General features: G+C 43.5%; 1 protein-coding gene and 1 non-coding gene across 3 annotated transcripts; one reads left to right on the forward strand and one right to left on the reverse strand.

Annotated features, from left to right (window-relative positions):
• Nucleotides 1-2,768: 2,768 nt before the first annotated feature.
• On the reverse strand, nt 2,769-7,444 carry cbln12 (cerebellin 12). Of its 2 annotated transcripts, XM_049011770.1 has the most exons (5): nt 7,287-7,443; nt 7,147-7,165; nt 5,142-6,105; nt 4,677-4,796; nt 2,769-3,929 (listed from the first exon to the last, which is right to left on the reverse strand). In XM_049011770.1, the coding sequence occupies exons 3-5, from the start codon at nt 5,451-5,453 to the stop codon at nt 3,732-3,734; spliced, it is 630 nt and encodes a 209-aa protein (XP_048867727.1). In that variant the 5' UTR covers nt 5,454-6,105; nt 7,147-7,165; nt 7,287-7,443; the 3' UTR covers nt 2,769-3,731. The 2 variants fall into 2 exon arrangements, with proteins under 2 accessions (XP_048867727.1, XP_048867728.1); XM_049011771.1 differs by lacking the exon at nt 7,147-7,165 and having other exon boundaries at nt 7,287-7,444.
• Nucleotides 7,445-14,262: 6,818 nt separating this feature from the next.
• On the forward strand, nt 14,263-14,334 carry trnae-cuc (transfer RNA glutamic acid (anticodon CUC)). The gene has a single exon. It is a non-coding gene; the product is annotated as a tRNA-Glu (tRNA).
• Nucleotides 14,335-18,938: the final 4,604 nt, after the last annotated feature.

An 18,938-nucleotide genomic window follows, 5' to 3' on the forward strand; every position in this document is an offset into this window, starting at 1 on the left:
TGACTGAATGTAATCACCAGTTCCTTCTGAATCACAGCCTTGGTGCACAATCTGCCTTAGCTGCACTTTTCCAGTCTGTATCAGGGCAGAAAAGGATTATGGGAATTTTAAATATTGAAATATAGTAATATTTTTTGTCAGTATTCCTACCCTGCTTTTCATTTATAATAGAGTGATGACACTTCCATCGTCCTCATGGGGAAACAGTCTTTTGGCCTACCCCATCATGCTCTTCATGAGACAAACAGACACATTTACACTTACGGGCAAGCATGAGGGTCAAAGCACAGAGTCAGCCAATGTCCCTGGAGTAATTTGGGGTTAAGAGGCAGAAGGGCCCTTTGGCGGGATTTAAACCAGCAAGCTTCTGACCATAGGCACATGGACTAATGCACTGAGCCCCACACGACCCACTGGGTTGTTGTAGACAATCACAAATGGACTCCTTATATGACTGTCCTACATCAAACGTTCTCTACAGAAGTCCATCTGCATGATACCACTCTTGATGTAGCAGAGATCGCAAATCTGATCAAATTTATAATATATCTTCACACTATTGGCTGCCAGTACTATGTGAGCCCAACAGACAATATGTCAGGCTGTTTTAGTGCAATATGTCAGGCTATTGAACTTGTCCAATAACCAAAAGAATTAGAAATGGAATTTGTAACGGGTTAAATAACTCAGACATGAAGGAGCACTCGTAAGCTATCAGCAAAATAACCACTTCCTGGGTATTTAAAAGCAGATTATTCTCGTAACACAACATCCATGAACAGTCACACTTTATTTATTTAAATCCAGATCCTGCCAAGTGTGTTTACAATATAAAATAGCACAAACCGGAGTGACCCTGAAATGCTGAGAGAGCAAAAATGACAGCATTGTATGTGTGTGCTTGTCACAGGCGACCAAATGGTGGAAATACAGCACAAATTTCCTGACAGCACTCGACAAAGAGGAATGGGCTCATGTGTTTATAGACACACAATTTGTGATTAAGTGTGATTTTGGAGATTCGTATTAATTGATTATTTTTTTTCATACTAGTAAGTTTCTCCAAAAATGAACCTAAATGTATTTAGTGTCATTCCATTAAGTAACAAAACATATAAGAAAGTTTGGTAACACTATACTTGACGGGGTATCAATGCTTAGCAATGGCTCAGTTACTGCTGAAGTACAAATCATGAACAAATATAGTTGCTGCTTGCAGGATGTGTCAGAAATGATGAACAAACATGAGATCAGTATTCTACATGTTGTTCATGACTTGTTCCTTCAGTTATTCCTTCAGAAGGTCACAAAGGTTTACAGAATTGACAAATATAGTAACAAATATAGTAACTGCCTGGGATGAAAGATGCATCATGATTCGTTAATGAAGAACAAATATGAGATCGGTATTTAACGTGTCATTCAGGACTTGTTCCATCGGTAGTTTACAGAGGTTTATAAGTAACAAATACAGTAACCGCTCGAGATAAAACATGCGTCACGATTCATTAATCATGAAATAACATAAGATCTGTATGTAATTAAGACTTAGTTTGTGGTTAATTAATGCATAAGTAATAACACTACTGTGTGATTTGTGCCCCGTCAATTAAAGCATTACCGAAAGTTTAAATTGTTTTATTGAATGTGAAGGTTCATGCCTTTATCATTTGACTGCCCTCACATTTTCCGACCCATCGCCTCAAAAACGCAAAGGTGCAAAGTAAGACGCTCTACTGTAAATGTGATACAGCGTTGCAATAGTAATGTAATAGTAGTAATGAGCTTGTTAGGGGATAAGAGGCCAGCACACCCTAAGTGGGGTGAAAGAGCAGTTCAGGGAGCAGGTGCTGGCTTTAACTTCTCTCTGTTGTGTATTAAGGGAGCATAGGTTTGATTATGAGATAGAGCCAGACACGCAGAGCCACCCGCGGCACTTTGTGCGTTTCCCTGCAGTCATGCGAGCTCGCTGATTACGTTAAACACATGTCAGAGTGTAAGTGACGCAGTCACAGTGCTGGCCACGCAACTGCCAGTGGTGCGATCCTAACTCGTGCTGCGGAGGTGTGCACCTTTGCAAAGTAGTTTGACTGCCATCTTTATCCACATGTCGCGCGGCTAATACGAAATGTGTCACATCCTTTTTGGTACACAATAAAAACAGGCAGGCCAGGGAATGCTGCGGTGAATTTTGACACTGAACTCTTGGAGGCTCTCTCTCCTTACGTTTCAGTGAAAATGAAATAATTAAGAAGGTACTTTAAAAGCCCTCTCGGGTGGGTGGATCCTCCTGACTTGCACGGTTCCCCCGTAGCGGGCTCGACCGGCGTGGCTAACCACTAGTGACAGGCCGCGGCAGTCAGCCCATGGGGGCCTGGCGGAGATTCTGGACCGGGCCCGCCAAAACCCCCATCTGCTGCCGGAACCGCATAGGCGGGCAGCAGACGGTTAGCCACGTCGTCAGGGGTTGTTGCTCATTTTGTTCCTTGTGCTGCTCCCAGCTCACCTCGCCAGTTCTGGTGGAGCGAGCTATATTTACAAACCGCAGTCAGGTTAGCTGACAAATTGCCCAGAGACAACCACAAAATGACCAGAAGGGAAGAAACGCTGCTCTAATGCTACAGTCACAACCTCTTTGCTGTTGGGTCGTCGCTTGGCCTCTCAGTGTTAAGAGGAACTAAACAAATGAAAATGCAGGATTAGATCGGGTTAGGGTTAGTACACAAGTTCGGGTTACCACTCACCTTTAAAATACACAGGCATTCCAATGAACCGCAAAATTTCAATTGTTTTTATTATGCTTGGTTTATTTCAGTTATTACTTCCGATTCTTGTGGTGAAAGATACATGATGAGGAACAAATACAGGCAAAAATGAAAGACGGTTCTACACAAAGCCTGAACGGATATAAAAGGGATGTTTCCCAGAGTCGTGGGAATATCAGCAATCTATAACAAGTGGATCACTTTCAGGATAGAATCCCAATAATAACACACAAATTGCACTGGACCTAAATCATTCTCACATAATATATTAATAACATTCCAAACATGTTGTGTTAGCGCAGACATGAAATAAAAATAGAGTACATTAATAGTAATGAAGGCCAATTAGCAAGTATCAGGAATTGTTAGTTGTTTTTTCTCAAGCATCAATCAGGGAAATCTTAGTCAGTTTGATGACCAGACTAACCAGTCCTGTTTAACTATCAACATTTTCTTAATTATAGTCAAAGAAACTTTCTTTAAATTGCACAGCTATCAGATCAGCCAATTCAAAATTTCCAAAAGCAAACAGATGATTTAGTGGTATGGTAAATTAGATACATAGATAGATAGATAGATCAGTAGATGCAAGATTCAACGCACACGCAAACACCAGTGCTTAAATCCACCAGTAAAGCTACTGTGTCGTACAGATAAGAATAATTATCTAGTAACCCCCCCCACACACACACACACAACCCGATGTCTATATTTTTGTCTACCTCATCTTTACTTTGGGTTCTCACTTGTGTGAATTTCTCCATATGTCTTTGTAAAACAGCTCTGTTATATGTACTGCATTCTTCCTCTACTCACACCATTCTCCCATCCCTCCAAATCTCTCCCGCTGCCTCCATGTCAGGCTCCCCCCTGCTTCCAGATGGGCTCCCCCGTCTCTCGCTTCCAATCCCGGAATCGATCCCGTCCCCTTTCCCCCCACCACCCACAACCCACCCCCGGCTCCCTCTACAGCGGGAAGACCAGGAAGCCGGAGAAGGTGGAGTACTTCCAGCCCCCCATGAGGTTGCCTCTCTCCAGCTTGAGGTAGGCCTTGTCTCCTCTCTCCATGATGACCAGGCCTGCATTGGTTGCCGCCTCCCTGGTCACATCCTGGTCACCAGCGAAGGCTGAGATCATGGGCCAGCCATTCAACATCAGACTCACCTGGGCGAGAGTTCACACGTGATTTCCATTATACTGTTGGGGACATTTCCAGTTTACTAAAGCTTGTCTTAATGTGCGAAATGTTGACATTGTGCCAGTGAAGTGCTCTGAGTGGAGTGAAGTCATAAGGTTTGGAGAAAAAAAACCCCAGCAAGCTATTATAGATATTCATGAATGCACCGTTAAACAGCCCCAAGGCGCAACAAGGATAAAGGGTCTATTATGGCAAATCTATTGATAATACAGCACTGGCAAATCTACTTTGCACAAAAGAGAGTACAGCTAACTAAAGGTGAGGAAAGGAGCTGTACACTCCAGCACAAAACACAGGCAACAATGGCTTCAAATTTACTGTGGAAGCTCATCTATCAATCAGCCTCACATGCTGTGGCACTCAGCTGTTAGTTATATTATTATTTATTACTTAATGTCCCACCGTGGTTTCAACATATATGTATATGTATATGTATATGTATATGTATAAACAATGTAAAATATAACATAACGTAATACAATATATTATAGAAAATCAAGTTCTGTTGAAGTTACTAGCTAAGGATCTCGGTGATTGAGTCAGTGTGTGAACTGAAAAATGTAATTTTAATACCAGACATGGTTCTGAGGAATGTACGCCAACTGCATGTGTGAAAAACTAACGTCAGATAACCGAGCAGGTGACAAGTAACAGCACGGGCTGTTTATATATAGGAAGGCCTGGTTGTGTTTTTATCTGTATGTTTTACTTACTTGTATCGTCTGTCGGTTGTAGGCCTTGACCACATGAAAGTTGAAGCTATAGACCCCCCTTCGCGGGGCCAGGAAGATGCTGCTTTCTTGGTCAAAGTGACCCCCCACGTTTACGAGTATCTAGGAAGAGGAAAGGTGATGTTTTATTACCATTTTTCTCCAGAAGAACTTTTTTATATATATATATATATATATATATATATATATATATATATATATATATATATATATATATATATATAACATTCATACAGCTGGATATTTTACTGGGACACTTCCGGTCAAAGGTACAACAGACGGTAACCTCCCAGGACAGATATCCTATTATGTTTTTTGCTCTCAGCCATATAACCTGAAGCTCTACATCCAGTCCAGTGAGGCAATAAGGGAAGACTTAGAAAGAAACTTCACAATTGTTACTGAAGGCAGGGTTCGCAGATATTAGGGTTAATTGGGGTGGCTTACCTGGTCGAAGTAAATGATCATGGTTCGGTTGCTCATGTCAGTCGGCTCGTGGTTGGTCTGCCGGGTGGCAGAGAAAGCTACGCGGCCGGTGCCGGAGCGCACGGACATGCCCAGCGCGTTGCCCGCTGGCTCCGAGGACGGGGTTGAGTCACACACCACCAGACATTTCCCCTCCAGCACAATGGGTTCCGTGTCATTCTGGCCTTGGACTCCTAGAGCGAGTACCAGCCCCAGCAGCAGGGCAGAGCCCTGGCAAAACGCACGGTTCCACCAAGGAGTCACACTCCTGGTCAGGGTCAGTACGACAGCCATGTGTTTTCTTCGTGGTCTTCAGGAAGATAAGCCCAGTACTGTATGTTTGTGAGCCTTTGCTATATATCTGTACTCATAAAACGTGATGTATAGCAGGATCGAAAAGTTAAAGACTGCAGGTGACCCTGTTACGTAATATGTGCTAATTTCTCTTCCTCTTTTACTCTAAGGAACCAACTAACAGCCCCAAGTTGACCGACTTACTCTGAACTCTTACAGGTTGCCTTGTAGAGACTTTCCAAATGTCAGAGGTGGATCATTGATGGGAGGTCCATCTGTATCTTGGAATTAAAAAGATATCTTCTTCTGCCTTGTGGCTATTCCAAACGATCCTTGCCGACAAATCCCAATAGAAGATATTTTGTGCCAAAAATCTGGGTAAAGCTCTGCTATGCTGGGTAAGTAAGTATCTCTGGGCCTCCGCTAGTCCACTACGTGCTGAGCTTCACTCTAGAGTAGGACACTCTTCTGCAGCCTGGCTCAGACCCAAGAACCTTCCGGTCCTTATTTTAGCTTACATCCCCTTCTTTCCCAAAATGGATTTTCTTCTTGGTTTTCTGGTAGGTTCTTCGGTTTTTCCAGCTGCGAGAGCGGCGGCAGAGGCAGACGGATGGATGAAGCGCTAGTGACTTATCCGGACGAAGAGTGGGGTCTAATGGAAGGTAACAGGGGAAGATGAAGAGGAGAAGGAAGAGAGATGAGGTAATGTTTGGGAGGGTGGTGGGCCGAGGATGCCAGAAACAAGCGGAGAGCGAGAGGGAGGAGGAGGGGAACACCTCTGCTGAGAGGCCATCTGTCTTTCACACGCTCCCCCGTTCCTCACAGTCTTGGACATCCACCTTCTCTCTCTCTCCGTTACGCTACATTCCCATACAGCAACCTTCAGCTCTCCTGTTCTCTCATTCTCAATCAACTGGTGGCAAGTCCTCAGTCAGCGGCTCTCCTGGCATCTTCCCTTAACTTCTGTCCTATGCAGCTCCACCACCACAGTGACTGCTACCATTCTCTCATCAGACCTTCATTAAATTCTGGACATAATTTAAAATAACTGCGCTGGGGCACAGGAGACATTATTCTGGGTGCGATGCTACATGCGGAATCATCATCACCGCTGCATTAAGTCAAAGGCACAGACTTTAGAATCGGCATCTGAGCTCTACTTGTAATGCCTTTATGGGTTTCTGTCATGTGCATATTTGGAGTTTATATCCTTTAATGAAAATATCCATCCATCCATTCATCCATTTTCTATACTTATTTGTCCTAAGCAGGGTTGCAGGGGACTGGAGCCCATCCCAAATGCAGGGAACAACCCAGGATGGGGCACCAACCCATGAATGAAAATGTACATATTTAAATATGTATCACATGCATAAAATCTGAAAATGAACCAAACTCATTTGTTTATGTATTGGAATAATTCAGTCTAAAACATGTTTAGTTTTGATTATTAATATTAAGGTACTGTAGATGGATCTTGTTTAGGATTTTAAATGAGAGCTAAATCAAAATTCAAAGATTTATTTATTTATTTTATTTTTTTCGTTAATATAGATCTAACCAGTGATGTCTTGATTCACAAATATCAATATCTGGCAGTCAAAAAAGTCAAGGGAAACTTAAGAACTCACTTCTCAGATGAGGATACAGAGAGAACACAGCAAGGTTTATGAAAATAATTGTGTAGACTTACCGTCAGCTTTGGCTAAATCCTGGGTAAAAACACAAGAGATTTTGTCACATGAGCGGTTTTCCTTGATGACTCAGGGATAGAGTGATATGTGATTATTAAATCTGTCCTCCCCGTCATATATGATGGTCAGGAAAGCTCACCTGCTTGGGTTTACAGAACGCCTCCCAGGTTTCTCCCACGCAGCCCTCCTGCACGTCCCATGAGAGGCGAGCCTCCTGATCTCCTGCTCCACTGCTGGCCGACGGACACCTTATGAAGATATCACCTCCTTCATTCATTCCACTCTCATTCTCTCAGTTTCTGCTCCGCCTCATCTCTCTATCCCTCCACTCCCCCTCCTCATGCCCCCCCCCCCTCAGGTCTTACATACCGCCCTTTTTTTCCATGTTCCTCCTACGTGACCTTGCCCCCTGCTCCTTCTCCCTTCCCACCCTCCGGACACGCCCCTGCGTACCCCATGGTCCCCACCACCTCCCCTCGTGTCAGGCAGTCCACTGGCCAGCCTCCTTCCAATCATGCATTCTGCTTTCTCATCTTTATCTTCACCTTCTGTTTTTTTATCACCATACTGCAGTGCCTCTAAAGTCACATTTCAGCATGAACCGCTCACTCACACTACAAGCATTGATCTGGCTGCATGGAGAACTTTTCTCCCTCTTCTGTCTTTCTCCCCTATTCTCGCCCAACAGATTTCTCTTTGTATTCACGCTCATACTCACACTCATCCTCACGCTCATACTCACGCACATATTCAGACTCATACTCACCCTCATACTCACGCTCATATTCACCCTCATACTCACGCTCATACTCACACTCACGCTCATACTCACACTCATCCTCATACTCACGCTCATACTCACACTCATCCTCGCGCTCATACTCACGCTCATAATCACACTCATACTCACTCTCATATTCACCCTCAGACTCACGCTCATACTCACGCTTATACTCATCCTCATATTCACGCTCATACTCACGCTTATACTCACACTCATACTTACCCTCATACTCACACTCCATTCCATCCTCTTCCTTCTGCTCACCAGTCTGACTGACCTGCCCGAGAAGCTTTGCTCCTGCTTTCCATACTTTGCTGGCACACGACACAGAGATCATCTCATCCATCCACCTCCTACGCATCCTTATCTTTAAATATGTGCACACTTCCGCCTCTAAAATCAATAATCTAATAAATATGATGCAAAACAGCATGCAAAAAAATCACTCAAAAAAACGCATTAATTGTGAAAACAAGTGCCTCTGTTTTCCTCGTCCATCCCTCCCTGCCTCTAATCACAGTCTGACATAACAAAGCATTGTACACAAAGCTACATTTTCCCTTACAAAAAAATGACTTTGCACACCAGTAAACCATATTACAATCATTAACTTTATGTTTGAAAAGCCGACGCAAAATGATAACAGCCCATTTCAGAGTAAGCTGATGGAATAGAATCAAAATCTATCAGTCTTTTAAATTTAATCACCGATGGAAAAAGAAAACTGTTAGGGCTGTAAAAATAGAACATTGTCACCTTTGCTATTTCTGAGCTGAGTTCTCACTGTATAGCTGGAACATTTTACAGCCAGTTTTAAACCACACATGTATGACATACACATTACGATGATTCAGTTGTACTGTAACTCGTTTGTCACTGAACAATTGTAACGTTCTGGGCATACTTCTGAACCAGCAGTGTCACACTTGTTAAATAAATTCCAGATGTATTTTTCTTCATTAAAAACCCTTTATTGTACCCTTATATTGTAATAGTCCAGGATCAAGAAGGCATAAATACACATTATTGGCGCATAGAGAATCCTCATACCAGGGGAGTCCAATCATCTAACGTCACATATTTAATGACAAACGCTTACATTTGATTCAAATGGAAACCAAGGTCCAGACAGGAACTCCGTGTGCAAATTTTAAATGATCTAATTTCGCCTTTAGTCTTAGGTGTGTGTGAGTGATGTCTTGACCATAGCGGTACTGCTTTGGATACTGGCTTTGTACAGACCAAAGCTCAGCTAGACTGGCTGGGTGACGGTGCTGTTGGAGGTGTTAAAGGATCCACAACCTAGTCACACACCAAAACACCTAAAAACACAGCCAGAACTCGACTGCACATGTAAGTAGCAGGAGGAGTACGCATTATAGGCACATATAAAGAAAAGGTATATGTCATTAAGTGTGCCTATCGTACGTGATGTTTCAGTTTACGTGTCATTTCTGGAGGCGAGACGGTGAGGAATGTGTTTGTTCAGGTTGGGTGAGAATGTGCGTTTGAGGCCAGCAGCGGAGGATGTGTGGTTGTAGGGTGTGTGTGGGTGTGTGTGCACGCGAGGTATCCGAACGACAGTTCTAACACACCTAGGATGTCTGGGTCTGTGCACCTTCGAGGTAACAATAGGGCAGTGTCAAATGACATGCTGTGTGTATTTCATAATTAATTCTAGACCACTGCGTCTGTGTGTGTGTCTGTGTGTGTGTCAGTGCATGTGGATTAGGGTTATATTTCATTGTGGGGACCAAATGTCCCCCACAATGTGATAAAAACCAATAATTTTAACGTCGTGGGGAGCATTTTTCAGGTCCCCACAAAGATCTGTGAATGCAATCAAAAAACAGAAATTTCAAAAGTCTCATATTTAGTTATTTATGGTTAAGGTTAGGGCTGGGGGGGGCGTAAGACCTCCGTGTTGTGATTAGAGTTTTCCCCATGGATTTGAATGGAGAGTCCTCACAAAGATATAATTACAAACCTGTGTGTGTGTGTGTGTCTGTGTGTGTGTGTGTGTGTGTGCGTGTGCATGTGTTGGTGTTGTTAATAAGTCCACAACCATACACACTGCATAGATGGACAGTATATGTGTTTGGAATAAGTTTGCTGAACTGTATATTGGGGGTGATCTACAGGGGGGTGTCCTCACCCAGATTGTAAGGAAGGGGCCCTCCTATTCCCACAGGAGACCCAGGACCCTGTGGAAGCCCTTGATTTGGGTCAGCTTCCCCTCTACTCCGTTGCAGCTCTCCCGAAACTGCAGGGAGGCCTGTTGCTTCCCCTGTGCGGCACTCCCCCTCACAGCCTCCACAAATCGCACCACCTGGGCCCACAGGCTCGGCCCCAGCCCCTGCACCCACCAAGGCATCCATCTGCATGGCGCCCTGCAGCAGCAAACGCGCAGCAAATGAGCAATGCAATAATGCAACTGCTGCAGGTTAAACGGCTGCAGCAAAGAGAAAGGAAACAGATCGCAATCTTCTCTGAATTCATCTCCATCCTAGTCAGGAGCATTTTCCCTTGTTTGTGGTTGCTTGGTAGCTTAAAGGAGAAATGCATTATTTGGTTATAAAGATATAATTCCTGTCATACCCATATTGAACCTCCTGCATTTGGGTTTTGTGTAGATCCAGCACAGGAACCCCGAGAGGTTTGTTATGATGCAGAAGAGATCTCTGTCTGCCTGCCTATTTCTGCAGACTTCTGCTCCATCAGTTGTCGCCCGATCATCTCCAGTTTTGCGCTGAAGTCCTCAGACGATCATCCAGGCCAGTGTTTCCCAACCCGATCCTTCGAAAAAAAATATGGACTGTCTGTGTGGGAGCTGGAAGGAAGCAAAAACGTGGCTAGTCTGGAGGTCCCTGAACACCAGGTTGGGCAACACTGACATAGACACATAGGTGAGTTTAACACACAATGATGTGGGATGTAACACTCAAAGATACAGTAAGTCACACACTCACCATATATGCAGAACCAACCAGAGAAATGACACAGAATTGTAGTAGAACGAGCTTAAATGATAAAATGACATTTGCACACTCATGCACATAAACTAATTTATAACAAGCATATAACAAGTCCCACAGCTTCCTGATCCACACCTTGTTGCCAGTTTTAGCTTTTTTTTTGTTTAATGTGTGAGACATCAGTTATGTATCAATATTAATTTATACTTGATAATTTTCCTTTATAAACTTTTCTGTTGTAGAGAAGTATTTCATAAAAACTGGCTTGGCAGCTACTGAAAATAACTGCATCCATGCTCTGTAATTATGCATCATGCTGTTTGCTACTGAGTAGATGCCAGTTTTGGAAACATCTCATTCACCCAGCCAAGCTAGTGTTGAGCACACAGTCATTGCTTATTACTCTGCACTGATAATAGCAAAATAGTATTGGACACCCTGATTGTGGACACTAGAGATTAACTTGAGCTCAATGCACCGTACACAATATAGCTGCTATTCTCTACCTACCTGCTGATGCTGAACTAATAATCATCTTGCTGTCCTTTCATTCATACACTGAACAGGTGCTTTTATTTGGAGAAGCTTAAGGGTTAAGCACATGCACTCACCGTCACAGAGTAAATGCAATTAATGGCCCTGCAGTCATGTGACCGTTCATCGAGGGTACCGCACTGCACAGCCGTTTAGCAGATGAGAACTGTGGCAGCTCTTCGTCACTGTATGCCTTCAGTTGGACATTAACGGGGTGGTGTCATTCTACTCAAAACTGCTGTTTCTCCACAGATCACATTAACCGAAGCGTTTAACAAATAATGACAGAAGAGTCACCAGCGGATTTCCTGGCCAGTGCGTCAAACTTGTTTGGACGATAGCGTTTATCCTGCAGTGGGCTTTGAACGGGCAACGAAAAATGCAATGAAAATGGCCCTCCTTTTTTATAATATTGGCCGAAATAATCCAATAGACAAAAAATGTCCCCCTCAAGTTCAAGAAGTACCCATCCAATTGTCCTGTGTTTCAGATTTAATATTTATTAAAGCACAGCATGGAACGGTAGAACAGAATTTGACTGAGCAGACTGTTTTCATCCTCTATCCGTCCAGTACAGGATTGTCATGAGCTTGTAGGTGACCCCAGGAAACACGGGCCACGAGGCAGGGGACACCCTGGGCAGAACAAGCCTTCAACATATGGACAAATAATTGACAGTTTCTCACTGTGCTTTGCGGTCTGCTGTAGCATCTTATTTTGCTATCTAAAGACGGAAGCTTCACCTGCTTTTCCGACTGAATGAATCTGTAAGACATGGGCAGAGGCAGAGCACGGAACCCTTAGGAGACTTCGGCTTGCGCTTCCTTTGCCTAAATCCCAGTCTGTCACAGTAGAGATCAGGGCCAGCCACCTGCTGTCCCCACTTCTCCGCCCACCCCGGTTGCTGGTTCCCGTAAAGCGCCTCAACTTTCACCCCTAACCCCAGAAAGTGTGCCCCCTGCACCTTCGGGTTCCTGCTCGCATATGTCGCCCGTCCACATGACACAGGCTCAGCTCTGCCACTAGGGGGCGCTTATCCCATGTGCCCGGCTGCTTGAACAGCTGACGGACCTTTGAGGGTTGCTTACGCAGTGGCCATTACATGAGCTGTGCTGCTGCTGGTGCTGATGAGAGATTGATGGATGCTAAAAATGGGTGGGGGGGGGAGAGAGGTGGAGCATTGCTATTTTGTGGTTCATGTGTTTAATCGTGCTCCTTTTACACGTATTTTGGAACAATTTATGTACCAGACCAAGACCATGGAGCATGGCAATGACAGCTACTGGTTTGAGTTTTTCCATGCAGTTTATTACTATTTTACATCCGTCCATCCATTTTCCACATTTCTTATCCAATACAGTAATGATAACATTTCTGGGTACAAGATTTCCTTACACCCCACATTATGTAAGAAGGCCTACAACATGCTCTAGTTTGTTGTCACTAATTTTCTCCCAGAGTGACTGTAACAGAAAGGTCTCATTCTACTGAAAAGCTCTGTTGTTGCATGTCAAGGCCTATCCATTCACCCATTCATTCATACTTTCGGTAATTAGCCTTGGAGCAGCGCCAGGCAACTCGCAAAAAAACAGAAGCTATTATAGCTGTTGGCCTGACTGGACAACGGTAATAAAGAAATTTGCATCGAATTAATTAGAAAGCCCTTGCGTAGCCTTTAATCACATCTACGGGCATTAAAAAGGCATATTACAAACATTCTCACACTGACTCTTATAATAAACGCAGCCATTCATAAGTCACACTATTACCTGCATTATTGCTGCAATTGCTTGTATTTCTAATCACGGAAATTACCTAAAATGAAACCGGGAGGTTAACGGTAAGAATAAATGCATGTAAAACGTTGCACACGAAAATCCTTCTGATGTCTGTCATTAGCGTTAAATCACACGAAAGTCATATTTCGCAAAGTATGGTTTCGTAGTTTAAAAAGTTTGGAAAATTAAAACAAAATGTCAAACTTATATTTATAAAACTTAAAAGAGTGAGAAAATAGGAACATTATTGGCTTTGTAAGAATGTCCTATAGAGGAGGTCCGTTAATCTAATACCCTAAGAAGTCTAAATAAAATCTTTTAAGTATCTAAACGTCTCGTGTCGCTCGACTGTCTTACTAAAAGGTCAACTATCGCACCCTGATAAAGAAAAAATATTTGACAATACGAATTTAGCTTGTATTATGAATATTTCGTTATAAGAAAATGTTTCGTACCGCCCCGTAGTGGCCATGCCGTGGCCTAATTATAGTGAAATGGCGCCCCCTAAAGGACGGACGTGGAAAGCGTCTTATAGACTAAACTTTAAAGCGCTACCTAGCTGTTATTACAGCGTGGTGGTTGTATTGTCTCCACAGCCGTTAAACAGACCTTACGTCCCATTATTCAAGAAGACCATTCTTTAGTCAATTACAGCAATTCATCGATAACCAAAAACTGTGACATATAATGTGACTAACGTCCTTCCTCACCCTAAAAATAAGTGTTCTGTATTTAGTTTGGTTTCGCAGCAACTAAAACGTAAGCTAACTAAATTCTCACAACTGGACAAGAAAATAAAAACCGAACAGTATAACCATGTTTCAAATTTAGTACGTGTTTCATAAACAAATGGTCTGCAGTACAAATAACTGCTCGCCTACATGTGTCTATATCGTGTAATTTTATTTGTAGAACTGCCATAATCTTTATATTGCGTATATCGACTCTTTAGGATTACATTTAATGGCTTTATTAAATAGATTACATTTAATAGCTTTAAGAAGATAACATATAATAATGTCTTTGAAAAAAAGGAAACCGTTTTCCCTGGTGGTCTAGTGGTTAGGATTCGGCGCTCTCACCGCCGCGGCCCGGGTTCGATTCCCGGTCAGGGAATGATTGTTTTGATACATGAATCACCAACTTGCTGGAAATTTACCTTTTCACTGACACCTTTCTCCGGTTACTGGTTTCATTAAATTCCAGGCTCTTCTAATTTAACTAATGTTCTTCATGTGAATGTAGGCTATTGATACAGTAATGCTATCAACACCAAACCTGGACTCACTGCTGAACCATGTTCCCCTCATCCTCACACGGCAGTCCTTCCAGTACTGCAACAGGAGTGAAACCTTCAATTCAGGTTGTATCCTAAACTGCCTTATGGGTGTGACAGATAAACCACCCTCTCATACAACTTCCTGCATGGTAGGTACCCCAAGTCAGTCAGTCAGTCAGTCAGTCAGTCAGCCAGCCAGCCAGCCAGCCTGCCTGCCTGCCTGCCTGCCTGCCTGCCTGCCTGCCTGCCTGCCTGCCTGCCTGCCTGCCTGCCTGCCTTCTGATTAGGGTGACTAGCTAATCCTTGTTGCGGGACATTCTGAGCTACTTCAGGTTTTTAACTACCTTAAAACCGAAAGGCTCCTGTGATTGGCTAACATTTTCAGTTCTTCCTGTGCTTTTACTGGTTTGTTTCCTTGATTGAATAACTCATCCAGCCGTTTCACATTAGCATTAGTGACACAAGCATAATTATTGGAGACTGACCAATCAGCACTCAACAAGAAGTCGGTACTTAAGTGAAATCCAGGCCTTATTAATTGAAATGGTAGTTTACACACCCTGTCCTAGCTCATAGTGCCCCCCCCCCCCCAACATGGTTTATAAGGTCACCCTACTTCTGATATGCTAACAGACTATTCACTGAAATCCTCACCATGCATGATAATGAGAAAAATGAATCACCTCGACATGTACCGGATACTCTGTTAGTTTGGCTGTCTGCAGTAAGGAGATCTGGAGGCTTCTGTCAGCTGGATTTCCCCACCTTTCATTCAACAGAACACGTTGAATCTTGCTCCTGATTGAGTACTGTACTGTCTGTGCATCAACTGAGCACTTAATTTGGCTTAGATGATGTTGATTAAATCGTGACTGTGTTTTACGTTGGTATTTCTCATTTTTGAGGTGTGTCTATACTGGTAAGGCTGGTTCTACAGCAGCGGTAACAGAAGTACAATTAAATCTGGCTATAATTTGAAAATAACTGACTTGCTTTGCTTGAAATACCATCAGTTCTCTGCTCTTGTATTGCAGCTATCATATTATGCTGCATAATACGCTTCACTGTTCACCAAAATGCATGAGTTTGGTAACCCACCCATCCATCCATCCATCCATCCATTTTCCAAACCGCTTATCCTACTGGGTCACGGGGGGTCCAGAGCCTATCCCGGAAGCAATGGGCACGAGGCAGGGAACAACCCAGGATGGGGGGCCAGCCCATCGCAGGGTACATTCACACACCATTCATGCACACGTGCACACCTATGGGCAATTTAGCAACCTCAATTAGCCTCAGCATGTTTTTGGACTGTGGGGGGAAACCGGAGTACCCGGAGGAAACCCCACGACGACATGGGGAGAACATGCAAACTCCACACACATGTGACCCAGGCGGAGACTTGAACCCGGGTCCCAGAGGTGTGAGGCAACAGTGCTAACCACTGCACCACCATATTGCCAAGTTTGGTAACCCCTGCTGGAGAATAGCCCCCCCCAAAAAAAAAAAACGTTCAAATGTATTCAACCATTGTTAACTATATAGTGAAATTATAATTGATAATTGTATTAAGTAAATTACCTACAGTTCTATGACCTTAATAATTAAGCATCGAATTGGCTCCAAATCAAGTCAAACTGATTATAATTTGGCTATTGTCTGAAATCCACAATCACATGAAGTCCATATCGAGAACATGGCCCAGTATGTCCAACAGGCAGCCTTTGCAGTGTATGACAATCCTGCACTGGAGCTTGCTGTTAGGGACTCCCTGTATCTGTCCTCATGGACCAATCAGGTCAGCTCCACATTTGAGAGCAGTTGCAACTGCATTATGGACAGTGATGCTGCCAGTGGTGCTTAATTTCCGCCTGTTTGGAGTGGCAGCTTAGGATGTGAGTAAAGGTACGGGGAAAGCAGAAGCCAATGGCACTTTGGCTGTGCATAAGGCACATTCCTGAGGACCTCTCGGGTGCCAGGAAATCACCATATATTCAAAACTGTAGCTCAAAAATTACAGTGCCTTGTGAAAGTATTCATCCCCCATGGTGTATGTTTTGTTGCTTTACAAGCTGGAGTTAAAATCGATTTAGATGGGTTTGCGCTAGTTCTCAATTGCAAGACATTTAAATGTTTCCCTTTAAACCAGTCCAGCAGAGCTTTGGCGATTTGTTTAGGGCTCACCGTCCAGCTGGAACCGTCGTCCCCAGTCTCAAATCTCCGGCTGACAGAAACAGGTTTTCTTCAAGATGTGCCCTGTATTTAGTGCCATCCATCTTTCCCTCAACCCTGACCAGTTTTCCTGCCCCTGCCAATGACTAGCACGCACCCCCCCACTCCCACTCCCACTCCCACTCCCACTGGGGCAGTGACGTTGTCGCAGTAATGGGGAGGCTTGGGTTTAGGCCTCACAGAGCTTCCTACGGTGACTAAAATGTTAGATCTCCCATGTGTTGGGGAGTCGACACATGCTGTTGCCTTATTATTTTCTTGATGCAATGCCTTTTTCTGGCACCCTTCTGTGGGGTGTGTGGTTTGAATGGTCCTCCCATCACTGCAGTGGACCTTTGCAGCTCCTTCAGGGTTATCTTTGGTGCCGTACTTGCATCTCTGTCTTTAGGTTTTGGTGGGTGGCCAGGTTTGTGGCAGTGCCATATTGTTTCCATGTTGTTATAATGGACATAATGATGCTCCGTGGGATAATCAAAGTTTTTTTTTTTTTTTTTTATAATTCGACCCTGATCTATCCCTCCCCAGCTTTGACTCTGATCTGTATGGAGTGACCCTTGGCCTTCATGCTGCTTGCTTGGTGGTGATGCAGCCGGGGGCCTTTCAGAACAGGTCTGTTTATACAGGCATCATGTTTCAGATCATGTGACACTTTGATTACACACAAGTGGACCTTAATCAACTAATTATGTCACTTCTGAAGGTAAATGGTCTGACCAGATGGTATCTAAGGGCGATGAATACATATGCATTCGCAACTCTTCAATTTTTACTTTTTTACTCTACACACACACAATTTGGACTATATTGTTAAGTACATTACACAGAATGCAAATAGAAATTAATTTTAATTCCAACATGTAATGCGTAAAACCTGGAAAAAGACCAAGGGGAGGGGGGGGAACCCTTTCACAAGGTACAGCTACCGTTTGATTCCTAACTTTGATAACCTCTCCCAGCATCTGCGCAGTTCCAAGACACGTATGTAAGGCATGTTTATGCAGTGAAGGCAGCATAAAATATCGTTTTCCTCAGAAGATGCTCTCCGTGACTATAGGTTTAACGCTAATGACAGACATCAGGAGGCAGCTGACGTTCAGAAGGACTGCAATTGGGAGAAACGCGGCAACATCATCCGCAGGCTCACTTTACCAGGACCCGAAGTAAACGTCTAAAAACGGTTCAAGCAAGTGGAAAATAAAAGTCAAACGTGTCTTATCGATCTCCCCTTTATGTCATAATACTATAGTAGCGCCGCACTCAGAAAGCGGAGGTTAGCTGCCCATGTGAAACCTCGGAGCTTTAACAAACTAGGTGTCTGCAGGTTTCTTTTTAATCATATATGAAAATGATAGTATTTTTGTAATACGTTTATTATAACAATAATAAAAAATGTATACTCGCGCCTTATTTGAAGGTAGAAACTGATTAAAAATAGATCGTTGACATTTATAATAACTGATTAAAATAATTAAGGAACACGGCATTACACTAATGTTATTAATTTATCAGCTAGGCCTATTTCTGGTGAGCTCGCAGTCGACAAACAGCTTTTCAAGCAAGTAACGTAATAAATGCAGAGCAAAATGTACCACGCGTGTGATCACACTTCGAAGAATATTTACATGAAGTGCGTCGATTTCGGTAAATTGAATCAGATTTGTGGAAATCCAAAATGAACTTTCGGTACCTCCATGTAACTCAGCCGCGTTGCCTTTGGCTTTCATAATAAAGGCTATTCATTCTAAGAGCCTACATGTCCCTATCAGACACGTCCAGCTAAGATAACGCTGAATCTGTGTCAGAAGACAATCATCAGACTGTAACAGAATATGGCTCACTTCGGACACGGGAAGATATATATGGTTTGGGAGTATATGCATGGTGATTATAAACGGAGATCGCGCTGCGTGAGACAGAACAGCAAACGGTCAGACATTGTACTACAGAGGAAGTGACATAAACAACAAACGGGACATCCCGGTGTAGTAACTAATACCAGACACAGGGTCATACTTGCATAGCTAATAAAATGCAATCCCTCTGCACAAAGTTTTATTTATTTTTTTACATTACCGAGCAATATGGATCGTACGGCTGGTGATGTTAGGTGACAGTTGTCAAGCAGAACATTATATGCGCGCTGGCTGATGAGCCGCGGAGAAGGAGGCGCGGACAGACAGTCGGACGGACAGACATCGCTGCCGCATAG

Source organism: Brienomyrus brachyistius, chromosome 4, assembly GCF_023856365.1.
Source record: "Brienomyrus brachyistius isolate T26 chromosome 4, BBRACH_0.4, whole genome shotgun sequence".
Lineage (NCBI taxonomy): Eukaryota > Metazoa > Chordata > Actinopteri > Osteoglossiformes > Mormyridae > Brienomyrus > Brienomyrus brachyistius.